We start from the raw sequence: 23,137 nt of genomic DNA, 5'->3' as shown, positions 1-23,137 counted from the left end.
CGTATTATTTTGAACACGTGTGTAATTTTGGTTTAATTTCCCAATTGGATTTGGTGAATCATATCATTACGACAGCACCCATTTACAACCCATTTAGGCCGGTATATTGTTCCAATGATCTTAACTTGTCTAAATGGGGTGTTGTGAATCAGCCGGTCTATTTTGCAGCAAGACAATAGTTAAAATTTCTCAATTCACCGAACATAAAATATTATATGTACACTGCATTAGTGAAAATTCGGTTGTAGAAACATTAGAAAATATGGCACTCAAAATTGTTAGCACTTATTTCAGAAACTAAATTTTAAATTTGATTAAATATACAGACACGACCTGGGTTTAAATTCTACCAGAGACTGTCATTTCAGGAGCATTCCACAAACGTTTATGGAGAACGATTTATGCAGTTACAACCCTAACGATAAAAGTAGTAGAAGTTGAGCACATTCCTCTAGCCCCAACATTAAATAGGTTTTCGGGAAAACTCGTGAGAAAGAAGAAACTCGGTTTCAGTTAACAGGATGTGGAATACTCATCCTGAATAATTAGTAGCCGTAAGTTAACAGCCTATTGCGACATCACTCATCATAAATGTCATCTATCAGTGCTTCGCATGAAGGAATCGAACTTGATAAGCTTGAAAATTAGTCATAAAGCCGAATTCTTCCAGTGTTGGTTCGATGGACTGTTCTAGCTACCAATCTGAATTAATATATAATTATAAGTTGTCAAATTTATTTATGAAACGTCGTTTTATTTAAAAATAACATGAAATTGAGTCTGAAATAATGGTTTTATGGATACTAATTTTTATCCCAATTTCTTAACTATTTTTTTTTTATCTCCCTCCTTTCAATCTGTCATTCTTCAAGGGTGTCGTTTTAATTGGGATCCATTAGTCTCGCACGTATTAGCCAACGCAGGTCCGCGTGCGAACTCTCGCCAGGAATTTGTTCCCGAAAATAATTCCACTCGCTTTGGTAGTAGTGGTATAAGGCGACCGGATCTGTACTTAATGGTCGGCGGCGACGTGTTGCTGTGCAATGACGTGGTACTGCAATTGAACGAACGAACTTTATATCATCAAATTTGATAAATTTCGCAAGCACGTATGTATGTACTTATACATATGTATTTACAAGAATTCAAATCAAGCTTTTTCCTAGTTAAGATTGGTAATTTCTTTACTTACTGATAACACCCAAAGATTTGGCTGTGGAGTAACTGGCTCCACTCGGACTGCGCGATGTAGCACCGCGTTCTTGAATTGGATGTCTAGCACGCGTACGTCCACGGCTCGCATCCCTTATCGTTGGCACTTGATTACGCTGCGTATCACCATCTTTTGCCATTCGACCAGATTCTTTGCGTCCGCCTGCTCTAATACCGCTTGTGGTTGTTGGAGCTTGATCTTTGGGGCTAGGCTCTCTTATGGCTGCTGTTGTTGTTTTTGTTGTACGCACCGCACTACGGTCGGTCGTCTCAGATTGAGAACCACGTGGCTCGTTACATTCGCCAAAAGGTGCTTTACGATTACCTGAATGTGTAGCTTTCTCGCGCGATAGATTCCCCAAACCGGGAAGATTTTTAGGCATCCCAAAGCGTTGTGGTTGTTTTCCATTGTCACGGCGCGGCATGCTATCCCCATCTGGGGTCGTTCCAGAGTGGAAGGCGATTGCATCATTGCGAGCAGATTGGTTTTGTCTCTCCTTTTTCGCCATTGCCGTTCCGGCTTTCGCTTGCTGGTTTAGTGGCCGCAGCACATGTTGATCTTGCTGGTGCTTGGACTTTTCTTTTAAAACGCGATCGCAGCGCACATTCTCTTTTCCCACTTTGGCGCGAAAGCTGGCAGTTGTGCGTTTGAAGAGGTTCTCAAAATAATTATCTTGATTGGCATTAATGCCTAGTGTATCCTCGTATTTGATGAGTTTGCGAAGATCTATGAGCAAAGGAGGCAATGGATATGAAAACAAATTTGAAATTTTAAATTTTTGTAAGGAAACGTTTGGATTTTGAATTTTTAAGTGTTCTTGATTTAGGAAAACGAAAGTGACTTTGAGTAAATAGTGCATAGTCCTATACTACATACATGTAAATACGAGTAGATTAGGAGGAAAGTAAGTATACATACCGATTCAATTTTTCCACACCTGGTGGGTTGATTATTTACTATATTTTTAATTTATTTAAACAGTACATATTTTTATACCCGAGCGCATTAGTGCACAAGGGCTTTGTAGCTTTTTTCTGCATGGTAGTTGTTGGCAACAGTTTAAGGCAAGATTGACAAATTGAGCTTTGGGCCGACTTGGTGCGAAATGCATCGAAAAAAAAGAATACGAATTCGTTATAAATCGATGCAGCGAATCGAAATACTTATACAACAAAAGACTTGTGGAAAGCAAAATAGAGAGGTAGAAAGAAAATACTGAGTAGTTACTTCTTTAAAAGTCTCCTTGCACGAAAAATATGTTCAAGATCGGGAGTCAAGCTTTCAATTGATATTAATCCAACTCTAATCGACATTAAGTATGAATTACATTTCAATGCGATTGGTTTAGACATCCATTCTAAGAAGTGGGAACCCCTGATTGGATATGTAATAGACACAAGTTCTCTGAGCGAAACAAAGAAAAGTTCGGAGCTGCGACAAAAAAAACAGATATTGGAGCAAATGCAACAGCATTCGAAAGAAGTCTTGTACTTTATGTACCTGTATGATGCTGCGCATTGGTTTATTTTAGAATACGAGAAATTGAAACAATCTCAAATATGAGCCAAAGTCGAATTTTTTTAACATTTAGGTTCAAGTATTTCAGAAACCTGATCTATCAGAGCAATTATGGCCCCCCCAATTTGCACACAATAAGTCGAATGTCATAACGAGGCGTTACACCTATTTTCTGAATTGACGGACTCATGAGTAAGTTTAATGGTTTCAATTATAGAAAAGATAATGTTGCTGTTTGCAATGGAATGCGGGTAACATGGATTTTTCAGCAGGATAGTGACCCAAAATGTAGTGAATGATACTGAACTTTGTATTTCAAAACATTATTATGGCGCTTTTAAACTTGTCCTCTCATGAATCTGACATAAATCCCATAGAAAATCTTTGAACACACTTGAAGAAAAGTTTCGATTTAACAAATTAGAAATTTTGATGAGTTGTATGGTTAAGCCAAACGCCTTCCATGTTTTAACATAAAACTTGATTGACGGCTATACTTTGCAGATGTTAATATCTAGAAGGAATATTAACTTTTCATTGAAAAATGTTGCTGTTGTCCAATCTTTTCGGACTTCCAAGTGATAATGTCACCGTATTTTTGTAATAAACTTGTTCAAAAACGCAAGCGTCGTAATATTTCAAGAAAAATATTATTTCTACTTATTTGGTCTCTAACCTGTTAATCTTTGTTTATAGATTTGGACATTTTAGGGATCACATATATTGCTTTCGTTCTTTTTACTCTACTACTACTACTACTGCTACTTCAATGTGCCTTGGTATTTTCCAAATTTTAAACTTTTGGGAACCGACTTAAATACCGACAATTTCGGGTTCGACTTTACGCTGTTGTTAATTAATTGCACGCAACTGTATATCTACAAGATTTTTTCAACAAACTGTTAATCTTGATAATACACATTGCGTTTGACCTTATTAAATGAGTTTGAAAATTATTAAAATCTGAAAAAAATCACATCCATACGAGTATACCTAAAATGCAGTAAAAATAACTCAAGTGAAATTTTAGATACTTTAACTAATTCTAGTGTACATTTTACTGACATGAATGCTGAAATGGGCGGTCTATACTATAACGGTGTTTTGTGAAGTTGCCAAAAATGTCAAATTTCCATAGCGAAAAAAGATTTATTATAGTTTAATTGTTTATTTACAGAAGCAATGTCACTGTGTGAAGGCTTTGAATGGCATTCACCAAGAGTCTACTATATAATCACTTTCACGAACTCTCGCCCCTGAATGCCATTGTCGCAGTCCGACCCCCAGATATAGCAGACGAAAAGTCTCAGATGCCTCGGGACACGCGCTACAATGACACGATTTGCACTTACTGCTGTCGAAACAGCTTATTTCCTGGGTTTAACGTTAAATGACATTAACTTTGATAACTCGTTACCTCACCGATGCTGGCATGGATTTGTAAGCTGTTAGAATAACAACTCTTCAATGTGCGTTTCTTTATACTTGCGTTCATTTATGCCCAAGGGTATTATAACTTTGTTCACATAACGGTAGTACGCAACACCATATAGGAATCGAGACGGATATAGACATATGTATACATGCCAAACGGATCAGAATGATAGGAGGATTCGATTTAATAAGTGTGTCCGTTCGTGAGTCCTCCATGGAAAATAACCGAAATCGATCGATAAAACACACATATATGTACATATGTATATATACATACATATATGTATATATTTCTACGGATGATGCAAAAGTCGAATTTCTCATGGCAGTCGAATTTACGGTACCATAATGAACTGAACTTTTAACCAGCCGCGGACTGTCAGCCGCTATAGTGGTTATTGTTGTTTTAGCAGTTTATCAAGCCCTCCTAGGTACGGTACAAGCACCGGTCGTCGATCTCATCTAACGGTAGGGCATAAGAAACATGGTGTTTCGACGGGATGGGTCTAAAGGGAGAGGGCTTAAGTGGGCTTACATGAATAGGTGGTTCTCGATAAAAATCTCATTTAATTGTCTGTTTATAAACTGATGGGTACAGTGAGTGTGGTGTAAAATCATGGATCTCATCAGTTAAGTGGCAGAGAAGCTTGTAGGTGCCTACAGGGGGTTCCTGCGGTAGCGTCCCAGCTCCTGCTTACGCAGCATCCTACTATGCTCCTGAGCTGGGACCATCCGGTGGCTGTCCCGATAGCATTACCTTGACAGCTTTGGAGATGAGCGCTGCATAATTCAGAATCAGCCGGTCAATTGCTTTAAATGACACCAGCAACACTTTTATTTGTGTTTGAAATTTATGCTTATGAAATTTACTCACTTTTGATAACTCGTGTAAAGTAAAACGAATTTACGCATATTTTTTAAATTAAATAACGTTCGACATTTTTATTTTGTTAACTTAAACATTTAGCAGTAGTTTGGTTTCATCAGTTTATCAATGTCTTCAACGTTCTTGTACATATCAACATACATATTTATGAAGTAATGACACAGGTTGCATGATTATGAAATTTAATAATCAACACTTTATATGGATTATCTAGAAGAAATGTTGTCGGTATGTGAAAGAAGACCTCTTTTAAACTGCATTTCGCCTTATTATTGTAGCATTATGATTTATGTTTTTTCCTTTTCTTGTATTTAAAGTTAAGTTCATTTGATTTTTTGTTTTACAGAACATATGAAAATTATGTTTGCTTCGCTTGATACAGCAGCAACACATACATACATATGCATTTCGCATTTTTATTTTATTTATTAAAGGTATACAATTACAATATGCTACTTAACACTAAACTTCACATTACATGTTTATGCGTAGAAAAAATAAAATTATAAGAATCAACAAAATCGTTTTTTACTTCAACGGATAGTTTTTACGAAAAATTAGACGGTCATAATAATATAAGCTGAGGGTTTACAAAATTCAATTAATTAATTAATGAAATTACATACAAAATAAACGCTAACTTTATTACATCATACTGTACAAAGTGGAACTTGAGGCTAGTGCATGGGGCAGCTGAAAGTTTGTGGGACTTAGTTTAAAGTTTAGTTTTTTTCTTGCTTTTATTACAAAATGTATGTATGTATATATGTTTATGTACTTTTAGTCAGACAATTAGTTAAATTACATTTGTTTCCTTTATCTTCTCTTCATCTAAGCCTTTTTACATTATCTGTTGGTTTTTTTACTTTTCATTTTATTTTTTTCTTAGATTCCGTTTTAAAACATAAAAGTTCATAACAATTTACAAGTACGAAGTACAACTAGCTTTATGAGAGTTTTATTTAGTACTCCTTCTGGGAGTTTTTCCGTTTTTTTTTTTTTGTAATTTAATTCGTATATTTTTATAAGCCTGTTTTAAAGTAATATATATGTATATCCAAACAGCTATGGCGTCTGTGCACGCATTGATTCCTCCTCTCTTGCTGCCTCCTGCTCGCCGATGCTGTAACATGAGTGGCAACGCTTGCCAGTAGTTGAAGTACTCAAAACACTTTGATCATTCTACCTGCGATAACGATAACGGCGGAATGGCGCACGCAGCCGCCTACACGTCACCCGAACTTCTTTTTTAAGAAACTGCGATATCGCCAAAGACTTGACAGCGGCAGTCGCAGCCTCAGCTGCGCAACTGCTTGATGTGGCATTATTTGGCGCATATTTTGACAAATCGAACTTGCGTTTGGGCGTTTGATGATTTGCACATTGGTCTTGATGGTGATGATGATGGTGATGGTGGTGATGATGGTGTAAATGTTCATCGTCACATTTATGCTGTGAATTGCTCATATCCAAATCAGTATCTAGTCCATCTGATGACACTGTGAAAATATCCGAATTATCGCCCGCTTTTTCGCTGGGACTTATGCAGCTGCCTAAACTGCCGTTGAGCAATTGTGGCGTACGCCTTAAGCCACCACGTAGTATTTGCGTTGACGGCGTAGAGGTGGCTGCCGTGTTGTTGGTAGTGCTGCTATGCGCTGTTAGCGAATTCGATGTTACGAGCTTTTCTTCAAGTGGACTTGCGTTGGTGCAACGACGTGTGCGCTTGCGCGCAGGTACGAAATTACTATCATCATCCATGTCATCCTCATCTTCGCCTGCCGTCACAGCCACATCTGCATCTAAGTCAGCATCTTCTTCGTCCTCTTCATCGGCCTCTGCCGCAGCATCAGCGTCGTGCTCACCTCGTGTCTGCGTGTCTTCTTCAATTGAATCAGCCATCGTTTCGCCATCATCTTCCATTTCGTCCTCATCGTCGTCCACTTCTTCTTCCTCCTCCTCTTCCAATATGCTCTCAGCCGCATCCAATTCTGTGTCGTCGTCCGCTCCAGCTTCTTCTTCGTTCTCTTCGACATCATTCTGTATTGCGCGTTTACCATGCGATTTCACCTCTGCTTCACTTTCTGGTGGCGTAATAACCCCGTTCCCACGCCGCCGTTGTATCTCCCTGCATTTAACCGTTTTATCATCTCCTTCCTTTCCTTCATCTTCCTTATTGCTTTCCATATAAGGTTCTTTCTTAATACCTTTACTTGCCAATTCACCAATGTCTTGCAGAAAGCGTATTTTTTGTGCCAGCAATTGTTGTTGCCGCGCGGAAGTCTTTTTCTTTTGTACTTTCGGCCAACCCGTCCGGTTGGTTTTAAGATTCTTCCTCTTACGGAAATAATTTTGCATCGATAATGAACTGTATAGAGAGAATCCTTTACTTTTACGCTTGCTGCCAACTTCCGGCGTCTTTTCGTCATCAGATGCACCGCCTATCGCATTCGTAAACAAATCGCATAGATCAAAGTCGCTGGAGAAACAGTCGGTGGGTGGCGGTGTATTCGAGTCGAAAGGCGCTGCAAATACTGCTGATGGTCTTGAATTCCGTTTATCATCCGCATTCGCTGAATTGTTGCGCCGCAACGCTTTACTAGTAGATGCTGAAGCCGATGTGGTTGCTGTGCTGTTCTTTGCTGTGGACGTAGTTATAGGCGCAAGTGGTACAATATCCCGACCTTCACAAATACTTAGTGGTAGATCTTCCTCTAAATCGTATTCCCTACCATGGAATTGAAGATATTTATCAATCTGCCACTCCAGCTGCCGCACATTAGTGTATTTTGTTGCTGCGTCAAGAGCTTTTAATGCTGTCGCATCCACCTCAAATTCAAGCACACCCTTCTTTGAACCAGTCTTACGTATACATGGTAAAGCCGAACCTTGTGCGAGCAGTCCACTGTAGGAGTGATGTCTCCGAGCAGTATGTGACGTCACTGCATAGGCGCCGACATGCTTCACTCGTCTATGACGCTTTGCTGTGATTAGCGTGTTGGGTGTTTGGCTTCCTCTGTTGGATGTGCGCCCAGTTGTGTGCAGAAACTTTTTCAAACCACAATAGGCTCGCGGTGGTCTCCCCAGCGGGGATTTATTTGGCTGTCGGCCGCCCCGCGTACTTTTTCGTGGTTTTGATGACTGAGACAACGTTACCGGCGGAGAATGATCATATTTGTTCTGACCGCGACGCATGCGTTTTACATTCTCAGATATTTCCGTAGTGAAACGTAACTCTTCGACTGGAGTTACAGCTGCTGAGCGTGTGTGACGTGGAGAACGCAAGACTGCGGGCAATTCACTGCTAATTGTTGGCGCTTTTACACTTCCTCCTGGCTCTGTCACTAACGTCCCCGTCGCCAGCTTTTGCGTCGTGGTTGTTGGTATTGAATTTATCGCGAGCGCTATCGCCGCTCCTGAAGATGTCACGGTTGTTTCAGTAACTGGTATTGGCGTAGGCGTAGTGGAGGGCTCATCGGTCTCTGAATTGGGTTTACTTTGCGAATCTTGCCGTTGCTTTATAATGCAGCTGACCAAAGCAAGGGTTGAAGCGTGCTCTCGTGGTGATTTTCGGGGCGGCAGCTCTAAATTCAGAAAAGCGGCCGCAGCTTTGTTCAGATGCTTGTTGAGGTATCTGTTTTTGCTGGTTTTGGTAGTGGCCGTACTGCTGGCACAGCTCGTAGTGCTCGTTGTGCTATGTGTTGAACCGGCGCGTTGTCGATCAAGCATTCGCTCTTGAACTGGTGTACTGGCTTTACTATCACATTGCAATTGGTTAGAGTTGTCGCCCAGCTGTGCACAGACCTGTTCTGTTTGTCGTTTCTGCAATTCCTGTTGCTCTTGGCGATAACGTTGCAAAATCTGTAGCTTTTTATGCTTATGCTTGTATTGTGTTGAGGAAGAGGCAGAACTGGAATGCTTTGTAGATAACTCCGACTGTATATTAATGGCAGCTTCCGTAGAAAACGAGTTTAAAGCACTCGCAATCCCATTCGAATTGCCGCTACTTGAATCTCTCGATTTGGTGGCATCTGCTTCTAATTGCTCCATCGGCTCCGTTTTTACTTTGCACGTATTTCGCGAAGTTAAAAAATCTTTTACTACTTTCTTTGATGTAAAATTGGAGGTTTTCTGTTCTTCACAGAGCTTGCAACAAGCACCGGTGTCCAGAGTGTGTGCGAATGGTATGGGTCCCAGTTCATATGGCAGTTTACGGTAATTCGTTGAACCATAATATTCGAAAAAACGTTCCGAACAGTTATCCTGGCGCGTGAAAACTCGATACCAAAGGTCGGATGCGGGTATGCGTTCAAACGAGTAACTCATGTGGTTCAGGCGCAAGCTGGTTCCGTAATCGAAACACGATTCTAAGGATCTTTGCTTCGATATTGATATTGTTGGCGATGAACTGGCAATACTTTTATTCTTGCTGGATGCATTAGTATTCAGTTTCTTCGAGTCTGTTTGGATTTCATTAAATTTTTTCCGCTTACCTCCAGTATCTATCTTGCCTGTGTTTTTAGTTGATGAATTATCTCCTCCTCCAATTGATAGCATAGCCAGTTTAGATTTTTGTTCTTCGCGTTGTACTGCCCGTTGCCTCCTCGAGATGGCACCACTGCATCCACTTTGCCACATGGTTGGCAAACTCTCAAATGCACAGGATTTACGACGACTTTTTTTGCAATGTACATAGTCTTCATCCTTTTCGTCATCATTATCGACCTCTTCGTCGTCATCATCTTCATCATCATCATTATCATCACCGATATCTTTACTAAAAATATACTCCAACCTTTTGTGGTTATCAACATCACGCTCTTCGTTATTAACGCCAACAGTGGTATCATCGGTTTCATCTTCCTTATTTTTTTTACTTTCTTCTTTTTTTATCACCCTACTTTTTTTATAATATTCAACATCCCCCATCCGATCCTCCACTTTTACAACTGGTACATGTTTACGGATCTCCGTCGCGGTCTCTGTCGGCAAGGACTTTGTCGGTTCTGAATTGGCATCACAATTTTGCCGCCCGCTTTGCAATAAGTCGTTGGCCGCCGCCATTTGTCGACAGTTATACTTCGCTGCTTCCACGGCCGCGCGTAGTAACCGACTACTTGTAGTTGCCGCTGTCACAATAGCAGTGGCAGTGCGGCTACTTTTCCGTGTAGCCTCTGGCAAAGTGATAGCCGCAAGTGCAGCTGCGGCGGCGTTCGCTTTCACTGCTGCTGCTGACATTACAAATTTTGCTGGGTTTGTGACATTGCTTATTGCGGGCATCGTTGATGTTGTTGTCGACTTTGCAGACACACACTTGCGTGATCCTTGCTTGTCCTTCAATTGTAACTCTGGCTGGATGGGGGTGGTTCGAAAGCGCTGCTTTGTAGCAGCAGTCGCTTGACTTTTCCGACGCTTTGCTGTGGCAGTTGCACGTTTTCCTATCTTTTTTCCTTCCTTTGATTTGTCGTCAAGCTCTGTCGTTACGGTTAACTCTACATCCATTGGTCCATCGCTTGTGCTATCTATGCTTGTTGATGAAAAGCTAGAACGTGCATTTTCGGAAGTGGTTTGACGATCCATATCGGTGGGCAGCTCACTAGATGTACGCTGCTTAGGGAACATAAAACTTTCAGCTTCTCCATTTAAGCGGTGCAGTTCGGTGGAACGTACTTTTTTAAATTTGACAATAAGCGAAGGTGATGCTGCCACTGCTTGATCTCCGGTCAAGGGTAAGTCACCCCGTGTTTTACGTATTGGCATGCACACTGTTTCCGGCGTGCCAACTACTTTGTACAACGACGAGGGCGGAAGCATGGCGCGTATAGGTGGTGAAACTGCTGCTGTTGATGTTGGTTTTCGGCGGGTTGGTGCTGTCGCAGGCGCTGTCGTGAGCGACGCAGGCCTCGTTGCGTTTACAGTACCGGTTGCACACGTTTCAATGCGTTGAAGCTCCAACATGCTGGATGTGGCAGTGTTGAGCGCCAGTTGCTGTTTTATCGGACTTGTTTGTGATTTAACGGCTGTTGATGTGGCCTTAAGAGACTTTGAAGCGCGAACGTTTTGAAATTTCTCCGACGAATGTTTACCTTTGGTGCTACGCTTCGATTTCTCACGTAGAGTTGGTGAAGGTGTCTGTTGCACGCCACCTGACATTCGATGCTTGTCTTCTGTAAGCTCCAACAACGGTATTGCCAACAAGGGCTCTGATCCTTCAAGTGGATCAGGTGCATTTGCATCAGCCACTACCTCAATATTTTCAACTTCCATCTCTTCTAAATCAACTTTCTTATCCTCGTTCAAAAATTTATTCACGTCCGCTGACGTGTGTATGAGCGAGTCCAACGCAATAAAGTTCTGCGAATTCTTGGCAAAATATTCGTGATCTTTAGTCTTCAGATGAATTGTAAGTGTGTCGTATTCGATTTTACAGATCTCACAGACGCCACACTGCTTGTCGCTGGACTCTTTTACTTGTTTACAACCAGCCACCACACCGCCAACAGCGCCACCAGCGTGTGAATTGCGCTGACTACTTTTCACCGTTGCAGCGGAATCTGCCGCACCGCCAGTGCCTTTTTTTAACGATTGCACGGCAGAATGTAACGGCCTTTGATGCTGTGATGAACGTGAGCGTGATTTGCGAGTCATTTTCTGATCTTCGTTACCTCCAGCTTTTGCTTTCTCCTTTTCCCTTTCCTGAACTTCCACAATGACTTCTGCGCTTGGTGTGATTTTCTTTTTTGGTGAAAGTCGAAAAGCACCGTCTTCACGTGTCAGTTCAATTTTCGGCCACTCAGTCCCAGATGATTTTCGAAACAGTTGATAATAAGGTCGATAATTCCGTTTAACCGCTTCGATTTTTATATATCCACCTCCTTTAAGATCTATGGGATCAGCAGTATTCCTACCTTTACTCAATAGCTTTTGTTGATCGTGACGTGAATGGACACCCAAGTAATCCTTCAACTCGTGCTGAACCTTCTTGAAAAAGTGCAATGCGTATTCAGTTTGCCAAACAATATAAGGACTTTGTGTTGAGCCAATTGGCGATTGTTTACCAAGGTCTTTTAAACTTATTGGTGTTGGAGAATTTGGCGGCTCGCTAACGCTGACAGCATTAACATTAATAACGCTGGCGGTTGTGCTCGCGCGACGTACGCGATTTAAAATCGCATTGGCACGTGTTTGACGGGTGTTGACTTTTCTAGCCGAACCAGTTGGAGTATTACTGCCACTACAAGCATTATTTTTACCATCCTGTGCATCGAATGCGTATGGTGTTTGTGGTGTATTTGGAGTTCCTGGTGTTTGTGGTGTACCCGGACGGCTGCTTAGCGAATTATTATTGTTATTGCTGTTGTTACCAACAATTGGTGGTAATATCGCCTTATCGGTTATGAAATGGGTAACACTTGTTGTTAGAAAGAATTCCAGCGCTCCGCCCAGCGTACGAATTTGTTCTTCAATTCGTTTGGTGAGTTGATGATCGCAAATGTCCAGATAGAATTTGAAATGGCACAATGGTTTTTTGCATTTAATTACTTTGACAGTAGCGCGACGTTGCGGTAAGGGCAGAGATTTACCGAGACCGACAACGGCTGCTTCCGATCCTTCTGCTGTTGTAGTTGCACTGGTCGTCGATTGTAGTAGCTGATGTTGACGATGTTGTTCACGCCTTTGGGAGTGCTGTTGCTGTTGTTGATTGTTCCTAATTTTTTCTTTGAGTTTGCTTTTGTAAATTTCCGATTGTGATTGCATACCTTTAGGTGCAGATTAACTGTTGCCGTTCATAGACAATTGCAAACGAAATTGTTGATTATAATTAGGTGGTGTGGTTATCGTCGTCGCAGCGGTAGGTTAAGCATATCAATAGTTGGCGCACACACCAAGAAGTAGAAGAATAAAATAGATAAAAAAAAGTTTTCACATCAATTAATAAAACTTTGTACTTAGAAAACTTTATTTTACGTTAGTTTTAACATACTTATTAAATAGTAAGCGGCAATATGTTAAAATAAAATGAAGGGTGGTTGGATTGGTTGAACAAACTGAAAAAGGGTCATAGTCTCAATTTGGCACAAGCAAATAATGAAGTTGTGTATCTATAAATATAGTTTACAGTAAAATTTTATGAGTATGAATTTTAAAAATTCAACAATACACACACATGTATACAAAACACGAATAAAATATAGTGAAAACTGATATATATGTATGAAAGCATAAGCGCACGCCCGGAAAACCCCCACTAAATGCGGTATTTTCATGCTGGTATGAACTGCTTTGTCCATACACCAAATAATCATATTGAAAATATAACAAAATATATGTGCATGGCTTAGTTTATCGATAGATTTGTAAAACACTACCAATCCCCAATAACGATACCTTTAATGAGAGGAAAACTGACTAAGCTTTTTTCAATATATTTGGAGTACCCTCCAATCGGATGCATACAAATTTTACATGTCTACATACATATGCATGTACGCATGTACACTGATATGTTTTTTATGTATGAATTAGTTATTTAGTGTCATAACAAAATTATTATACTTTTGCGTATATTACATGTTCAGGTACAGTATCTACATATGCATACATACATATGTCGGTAATTCGAATACTCCATTAGTTGCATATTCACATACGCACATACATATATGTATAATAATATGCACAAAACTATTTGAGTATGCAAAAATAGTCATTCCTAACTAAAAGAGTGTGAAGGGTAGTAATTTTAAAGTCACCCAATACAAAGTGGATAGATATCTGTGGTTTGTACTGCGAACTAAAATATGTATGGATTTTCTTTTTACAACTCTTCGTTGGGGCTACTTTTAATGTATGGGCCTTAGTCCATTAGGCAAATCTAATAGATAGATCGCCCGTTCTTTTCTCTTTGTAATATGATTCGTTTTTAATTTAAATAATACATTTTCTTTATGCCTTTTTGATCTTGATCAAAATACGCATAGCTGGGTTTGCATATCGAGACTTCGTTTCTCGGTTTGACCACGAAACAGGGGTCTAAAAAACAGGAAACTTCGTTCCAATACGCCATAAAATTTTCGAGGAAACGCATCTTCTCCTAAAAAAAAAACTTTAAATATTTGTATCAAGGCAAACACCCAAAATTTGAGCAGCAACTCTGCTTAAACATATTTTAAAGGTGCCGCCGTAGCCGAATGGGTTGGTGCGTGATTACCATTCGGAATTCACCGAGAGGTCGTTAGTTCGAATCTCGGTGAAGGCAAAATTAATAAAAACATTTTTCTAATAGCGGTCGCCCCTCGGCAGGCAATGGCAAACCTCCGAGTGTATTTCTGCCATGAAAAAGCTCCTCATAAAAATATCTGCCGTTCGGAGTCGGCTTGAAACTGTAGGTCCCTCCATTTGTGGAACAACATCAAGACGCACACCACAAATAGGAGGAGGAGCTCGGCCAAACACCTAACAGAAGTGTACGCGCCAATTATTTATTTTTTTTTTATTCACTACATTTTCGATGTGGCGGCTCTGACAAATAGATTTATTTTTAACTAAGTTTCTTCAAAAGTGACGCTAAGATTTGTGTAAATCGGATATACTTTCTTTGTTGATAGATGGTTAGAGGTTAGCAGTTCAATCTTAAGATCTATTGTGTTCTTTTACTCTTCAATACTTAATTCCGACCCCGTTTGTTTAAGAAACCTAAGATGATTAGCAAATCGATTATTGTGAACTAGACGACAACAATTTTTAGTGCGGTTAACACAAACGGGAAAATAAGAATTAGTGGTTTTAATCGAGTCGGTGAAATTACATTTTCAAAAAGTTAAAAAACCAAATCCCAAATATGTCTTTCAAATATTTGGCTTATAATTTAACACGCTTAGAGGAGGTAGCGACCCTCAAACAGTGGATCGTCATTTGCTACGGGATGTGGGCCATCTTTCTGACTGCAGGGGAATTCCAAAAACTTGGCTGAAGACCTAATTTTTCAGCTTGACAGTCAACTTAGAGATTCCAGAATATAATAGCAATTTAAACTGAAAAACAAGTAAATCTTGTAATCTTCAAGCATATTCAATATTAAATTCTGCATTTATATTACTAGGCTCTAGTTACATTGCGACTTTCCGCAACTGGATGTTATCAGCGCCCCGTAGGTAAGCAATGGAGAACATTCATGATTCGTTATCGTGTAACAGATGCTATTCCATGTTTTACGGAAAAGAATTGGTTACCAATGACCCAAGTAAGGCGGCAAGCTGCAAAAGGAGTTTTAGATTGAGTTGCTCGACTGTGGCGTGGTTTCTTTTAGGAGCTGTCGATGTCATCCTAAGCAATTTACAAAAAGTATTAAACATTAATGTCAAATAAATAGTGATTTTTGCCAAACATAATCGAAAAAACAAAAACACCCAAAGTTGAATTTAACAGCTTAGCTATTATGTACACGTTACTTCTTTTTGCTATTTTTTGCGTTATTGGATATTTAATTTGATACAGATGCCACTCTCAATCATTTTGATTAAATAGAAGAAGACAATTCTCTTTTGGGTTTCTGCAATCTTTACTGTAATTATTTTCAACAAAAGTAACAATTGTCGGATCGTTTAAAGTTATTTCCATTGCACTCTTCTGCTCGATATAGTAACACATTCTAGAAGCAAATGTGATGATGTTTCTGGCGGCATGTCGGGTGGTTCATATAGCGATTTTGTAATCATGCTATTAAGGGCAGTATCATATCTCCATGGAGCACGATGAGTTATTTTACACTTGAACAACATTGGAAAGTACTGCAAAGGTTAAACGCTACTAACATGGCAAACGATTTTTTGTGGTCAAAAAAATTGGCGAGATGGCCATGATACAATCGGTCTCTTGCGCTTTAAGTTAGGTGCTGTGAGGGACCAAAGTTAAACGAACATTCTATTAACGATTCAGGCCTTTAAAACGACCATGAGGTAGAACCAGAAACCATCATAAAGGTATTGGAAATCTCGGTTAATAAAATGCGTTATTGCGAAGCTAAGAGAGAGAATTCCATGAATGAAATCGAGTTCCATAAATAATGGGACCATTTGCACTTTCGAATAAATTTTTGGATGTTCAAAATGAAAACCATTATATGAGACATTAAATGAAAAACAAAAGCAGACACAGTGCATTTTGCAATTACTTTAATTAAATATTTATGCAACCCTCAATATTTGCATATGCAAAATACCTATGCTAAATGCCCACACAGATATGTACTCGAACATACCTATGTTTTACACACGTTGTATACAAAAATGAACAACATACGTACATAGGTACTAGATAAATGCAATTGAGTACATACCTGAAATACATACAGTGGTCCAATCGTATAATCGGACAATAGGAACTGCCTTTCTCAAATAGCTATTTCTTCAGAACTACGCACGGTATTAAGTTAATTGTGTTCTTTATTTTATTCACTGTAAAGCCTAACCACCTATTTTCTATATATAACTGATTTTATATAAAAGTCGAGTTCGATCACACAATAGTTATTCCTAATTCTCGCAACGAACGCCTGTTTACGACAAAAAACTATCCGTTCACAAAATTACAGATCGGTGCAAGAAAACGTGTGATATGCCTATGATTGAATATTTTGTTAACAAACTAATTTTTGTTGTGGAATGCGTTATTCTGTGCCTCTTTTACCCTTGCGGCGGTGTGAAATTTGCAGTTTATAGTCAGAAACGAAAAAATTAACTCAGCTGATATATTATGTTTATCTTATTCTACCAGTTTTCCCGAGTGATAGCATATTTTCCGTTCCTTAAATTTTTTTGCTTTTACATATTTTGTCACCCAATACAAATATGTATTTAACAACACGTATATGTACATACGTTCGCCGCAAAAACAGCTGATACCATAATTTAACAGTGAATATTAAAGTTATTTGAGTAGATTAAAGGTATTATACAAATAAACAACGTAAACGAATAAACCTTTAAAGATAACCCAGATTGAAATGAATAGCAATACATGAATGTTGGTCAAATTAAAGCTTTGCTTCACAATTTTAAAGCGTTTAAAGTTTCAAATCACGCAGTTATATTTATCAGCAGTTTGATATTTCAACTTCCCACATTGTTATTCAGTTTTTAAACGTTTTTTAACATTTCCAATCGGGCATCAATTTTAATAATTATTTTTTATCAATTAACTGTTTATAGGTATTATGTTCAACTCTTTCTGTGAACAACGTTGAAATACACCATTTAGCGGTAAAAGTAAAACAGAGGAAGCAAAGGCAATAAAGCAAGCCTTCAATGGATCAGCATTATAGCCTAGAGAGACGGCTAAATTATGAGAATTAAGTCTAGTTTTCAATCCGCAATTGCACTTAATTTCTGAGATAATTCTGCATTAAGTCGTTAATCCCCACTAAAGCCACCATCTGTATTGGCTATTAGTAACAAAAAATTAAACGTCGGTTTGCTAGTACCACTATGATGCCAAGGCGAATTGAGTTTCTACGGTGGCGCCATTAAAAAAGGGTTACTTTATTTTTTGCGATTTTGACAAGTCTGACGTCAGCTCAGTTCGCAATACAAAGCAAACGAAGATAACAAACAAAAGTAGGAAAAATTACATATTTGTGAAAATTCAGTGAATGGCTTGGTAATGTGTGATTTATGAGATTTAAACTAATCAAACTAATGAAATCGAAGTGCCGTGTGTTAAATTCTGAAAGCACAAATTAATATAAATGCAGTTTGTTTGCGGAAGACGCAGTTGCTAGAAAGCATGTGTGTGTGTGCGTATAATTTCTTGTGTTTGGTTGTTTCCGTTGCTTTCGCCCACTACTACTAATATATTAACGTTCTCTGCTTCTTCTTCACAAACAAGTAATTCCCCTTCCTTTTGCTTGTTTATTCATGGGCTCTTACGACACGGCGAATTCGGAAGGCGCAATCTGTTTCTCTATCATTCTTGGTTTTGACCAAGGCGAATTTATTACAGGTGACAGCAAACACATATAAGTAAAACCCTACATGTATTTGTTGTAGCGTTTGGTGCAAGCATCATGTCAAAACCAGCAAGCAAATGTAAACATACGAATGTAAACATACCAATACATACAAACAAAGCATATCATTTTGACGTAAGCCATACCTACGGCGAAAAATTCAGCTGGGTGAATGCTGTCACCTTATTAAATCCACCTTGGTTTTGACCGAAAGAAAATCGCCGAGGTGAATTTGCGATTCGTTTCAACAGAGCTTAGCAGGGATGATAGAATACAAACAAGGTGGATTTATTAAGGTGACAGCATTCACCCAGCTGAATTTTTCGCCGTAGGTATGGCTTACGTCAAAATGATATGCTTTGTTTGTATGTATTGGTATGTTTACATTCGTATGTTTATATTTGCTTGCTGATTTTGACGTGATGCTTGGACCAAACGCAACAACAAATACATGTAGGGTTTTACTTATATGTGTTTGCTGTCACCTGTAATAAATTCGCCTTGAATACAAAGTAGCGCGTCCCGAATTCGCCGCGTCGTCAGGCTCCATGAATAAACCAACAAAATACTTGTTTGTGAAGGGGACGAGTATGCGTAAGCAATAAAAACTACCAAACACAACACACATTCTTGCCATTCGTTAACCGTATGAAAACGCAAAAAAAACTGCATTTTAAGGTATTTTTATAGATGGTGCTTTAACAATTTAACACACGGAACTTCGTTTTCATTAGCTTGTTTAGTTTAAAATAAAAATACTACCAAGCCATTCACCGAATGTTCGCAAACACGTAATTCCTCCTCCTTTTGTTTGTTTCGTATTGGAAAGGAACTTCACGTCAGACTTGTGAAAATCGCGAAAAATAAAGTATCTGTTTTGGGAAGACGCCACCTTCAGTATTAAATTCGCCTTGTATGTTTAGGTTAGGAGGTCGCCAGTAAAAACAAGGCAAAACATTATTGTGAAAAGCGTAGTGAGAAAACCGAACAAACAAAAGAAAATAAAGATAAGAGAAACAAGCGATAAATTTATTTGCACATTTATTATAGTACTGACACGCACCGATACAACTACATATCTCGAAGTAAAGCATAAACCATAAACAAATCACCGTTCACGCGAGTGTACAAAATAATTTAACACATTTTTTGTAATTTTCCACTGACCAGCCGCTATGTTTTGTTTCAATATTATCGTTGTAATACTATTGTTGGTAGATAATTTCAGGTATGTTCATCTGATTAGAAAATTATGTGACGCTTTTGTATTATAACGCATTTTTCTCCAACATGATTACCTTTCTTCTTTGGAGACATAACTCTGGTAATTTAAACACCTTTCAACCAACATCGTTGCTAACACCGTTGACTATGCTATACGTAAATTACTAACAAGTTGCCATATGACCCAGGTAACAAATGTGCCCGCTTAGTCATTGTCACGCTAGAAGCAGCAGCATTACCATTGCGCTTTGAACTCAAAGAGAATGCTCATCATATACTTCCTTTTGATTTCGATTTTCGTTAACATTTTTTGTGACTCAAATTCGACAACATTGCAGCTGTCGTTCGATGTTAAGCCGGTCTACCTTCGGTTGTCTATATTTTTTCAGTTTGACAACTCCTTTATTTCTTCAATGTGTCCTAATCTCGTATAAAATTCAGTTGACTCCTTACCGAAACGTTTCATAATTTCACGTGTTAATACACAAGTATGCATCTTCCCTTCTTCTATGTACAAATATATTGTATGTGTGTATGTACATACATATATACGTATTTTTTATTTATACATTTGTGAAGTTTGCTAGATATTGCAGCAAATAAAAAACACTGCATCAAAGAACCATCCTTTTCCTATTCCTTTCCACTCTTTGTTCCTTCATTTCATTTTCACACAAAATGTATTTATGCTTTTATGAGCTTACAAATACATGTGTACATACACACACACGGTATATACAAAAGAAAACTATCCCATTATCCAGAGTCAACATTTATTTATGTATGTACGCCGTGCATATTCTTTCAGCTAATACCAATTGTTGTTCTTATTGTTGTTGTAACATCATAAAATATTCCCCGTAAGTTGTGAGAACGACATTGCACAATTATTTGTTGATCCTATGAGGCAATGTCTCTTTGGTTTTTGTCACTATCTTAAATGTTTAACCCATTAAAATGGATAGTAAGTTTACAGTGGACAGTCCCTAGCTAAGTTCCCTAGTGAGGCATTTTTATTATGAGTAACAGCATCAAGACGCACGCCACAAATTGAAAAAGGAGCTCGGCCAAACACCCAAAAAGGGTTTACGCGCCAATTATATGTATATATATGTATAATACAAAGAATATTAATATTATTATTATTAAAGTCAAACATACAACCATAGGTTATTTTTACAATGATTGACCTTAAGAATAGTTTACATAAAAGGATATACTTTTTAAATATTTTACAATACATATCAGATGTTGGTAATTCTTTCCCATGGTAGTTTTACAATAAATCGTATTTCTATTTGGGATTTTCAGACGCATATTAGCTACTATGGATTTTTTTGACTATTCTTTCGAGTTTTCCTGCTCGGGTGAAGGATCTGGCTAAGGAAACAGACTTTTGCTATTCCGTGGGTTTTTATTGCACCAGCTTAGATACCTTGTAGAAATGTATCTGATACCGGCATACTCTGTATTCGTTTTCACATTTTTGTTCGTCAAACATAAACACTATTTTATGCATATTTAGGTAGGTAGAATTTTTTCGTAAAAAAATATGCATGAAGTTGAGTGAATAGTTTATAAAAATGTTTTAAACTAAACATAACAACGAAATAGTTCCACAAAGCAAAGAAAAAATAATGTTTCATTGGATAATAGCACGAAATTTTTTTAAAACAATCCGAGTTGTCTTCAAAAAATTTATAAGTTTATTAAGGTCATGTGCAAAAGTTGTCAATAAATATTTTAAGAAAATTTATATTTTCCTTGCAAACAAACACAATTATACTAAACTACTTTAGATTAATATGAATGTAGGAGGTATAATATATAAAAATTGATAGCACACCACTGCCGAACGATAACACCACATTTCAACACAACAATAAACAAGAAAGGTGGGAAACGCAAATTGGTCAAAAAGAAGTAATGAAGGAACGAAATGGAACGGCAAAAATATATTTGTAAAAAAAAAAGAGTATAAAATTGGAATAACAAAAAAGTAAGCACACAATGGTAAAGGCAAATCAGTAGTCAAAGCTAGCAGTCGCACATGTAAACTATAGCGGCTATTTGGCCTACAAAACGAATGAATTTCATTTTGGTGGAGGTTGATATAGCCTCACCGCATGCTTTGATACCACGGTGGTGGAGATATCGCTACTTTGGTCGCTGCCATTACCATCCGAACACAAATACCGGACTCATAGCATACAGCCAGCGCTCTACTACAACTAATCGTTGCTACAATTTTTTGTTATTGCTGTTGCTTATGCCTTTGCCAACACTCCCGGCCTGTGCTACTGCGGTCGACGTTGGGTCGGTTGCTCTGTCTGTCGAATGGTACATACTATTCATGCTTGATTTGCGTTTTTTATGTACTTCTATGCTTTATATTCTATTCGTAGCCTGTTATGCACAATTTTTGTTCTCTTCGTATTTGTATTTCCAAATTATATATGCGTGCAAGTTTTCACTTGCAGTATATTATAAAATACCTAGAATTTTAAATCGACCCCAGGATAGCACCGGGTTTGCGGGATTGCTATACAAACACTATGCTACGACAAACAATAAGAAACATCAGAATGTAGGTATGCTCAAATTAAACACATTTGATGAATTAAACTCAAAAAGGTTTTTCTAACATTTCTCAAAATAAACGATTTAAATTTTTAAATAAAAAAGGAGGCACGAAAAAAGGAGGAAAAAGTTAGTTCGTTTTACAAATGACAGTAAGTAACATGCTGGCAAAATAATATTAGTAAATAAGCTCTATATTTTTTATGCAAAGAAAATTTCTTGTACCATCACTGTTGTTTACCTTTCATGAATTCCTTGAGCTGTTCGGCAGATATGTTTCTGTAACCCAATTCATTTAAATAGTCCAAAATGGCGCGTGCATCCAATGGCAAATGAGACATTTTCCCAATAGTAGCAACAATAAAAACATTTGAGACCCTCCGCTATGGCAAAAGTCGTCGACGTGTGAATAAAATTCGCTGGAATTGTATTTTTTCACTTAGCTCACTTGATGTTGGAACTGTTTAACTTTGTGTTGTCTTTAGTTATTGAATTTCGTTTTGCTTAACTGTTCGAATTTATTTCTCCCTGGTTTCTCTGTTTTACACTTTGTTCTCCACTTTCGCTATATTTCTACTGGTACACCTTCATACATACAATTAGAAGGTTCCAACTTAACACTTTTTCATCTCGATTCTCAAGCGGCCATTACATAGCGACGTTCGCCAACTCGCGTTTCTACAACACAAAACATTAAAAAATTATCCAACAAATGCAATACAGAACAATAATCTCACGAAAGCGCACCAACTCACACACAAATTGGAAAAGCAAACGACGATTAAAAAAAAACCAAACCCAAACGCTGTGCTTTGATACTGGTCGTCGTCGTTTTCTTCGTTTTTCAACTTTTATGCAACTTTAAATTTACTATTCACGCCGATTTCACTTCCTTTACTGCAACTGTACGTTCTTCAATGCCTTTACAGTATAATTGTTAATTATTTGTGTGATTTTACAGCATTTTTATTAATAAAATTGCAGACGGCGTTCGTACGCTACTTCGCATCCACCAATGATGCCAGTATTACCATTACTTTCTCAGATTTGCCAGATTTACGTTCAAAACGCCGACCATCAAAATTATTCTCCACACAAATTCTACAATTACTTGTCGCAGGTTTCAAAACGCCTTACAGCTTATAAAAAATACGTCGAGTGAACCAGAAGAAAACAAATTCGACCTGCGAAATAAAACGACACTAAATTAAGTAAATTTTACACGGAAGTGGATACTTTTTTATGTATTGGCAACACTAAAGTAAACGACGCTCGG

The 23,137-nt window shown here is 38.2% G+C and overlaps 2 protein-coding genes across 6 annotated transcripts; both read right to left on the bottom strand.

The window, feature by feature from the left end:
- Positions 1-733: 733 nt before the first annotated feature.
- On the bottom strand, positions 734-23,137 carry LOC128862900 (uncharacterized). 5 transcript variants are annotated; one of them, XM_054101710.1, is made up of 4 exons: positions 22,893-23,137; positions 22,103-22,539; positions 1,193-1,939; positions 734-1,054 (listed from the first exon to the last, which is right to left on the bottom strand). In XM_054101710.1, exons 2-4 carry the CDS (start codon positions 22,200-22,202, stop codon positions 882-884), a joined length of 1,020 nt encoding a protein of 339 aa, XP_053957685.1. In that variant the 5' UTR covers positions 22,203-22,539; positions 22,893-23,137; the 3' UTR covers positions 734-881. The 5 variants fall into 5 exon arrangements, with proteins under 5 accessions (XP_053957685.1, XP_053957687.1, XP_053957684.1 ...); XM_054101712.1 differs by having other exon boundaries at positions 22,999-23,137; XM_054101709.1 differs by lacking the exon at positions 22,893-23,137 and adding an exon at positions 22,609-22,886.
- On the bottom strand, positions 5,998-19,584 carry LOC128862893 (protein chiffon). Its single transcript, XM_054101700.1, has 2 exons — positions 19,356-19,584; positions 5,998-12,828 (listed from the first exon to the last, which is right to left on the bottom strand). The coding sequence occupies exon 2, from the start codon at positions 12,807-12,809 to the stop codon at positions 6,234-6,236; it is 6,576 nt and encodes a 2,191-aa protein (XP_053957675.1). The 5' UTR covers positions 12,810-12,828; positions 19,356-19,584; the 3' UTR covers positions 5,998-6,233.

This window comes from Anastrepha ludens, chromosome 5, assembly GCF_028408465.1.
Source record: "Anastrepha ludens isolate Willacy chromosome 5, idAnaLude1.1, whole genome shotgun sequence".
NCBI classification, from domain to species: Eukaryota; Metazoa; Arthropoda; class Insecta; order Diptera; family Tephritidae; genus Anastrepha; species Anastrepha ludens.
The sequence above is the reverse complement of the archived record's forward strand: the minus strand, read 5'-3'. Positions and strand labels throughout refer to the sequence as shown.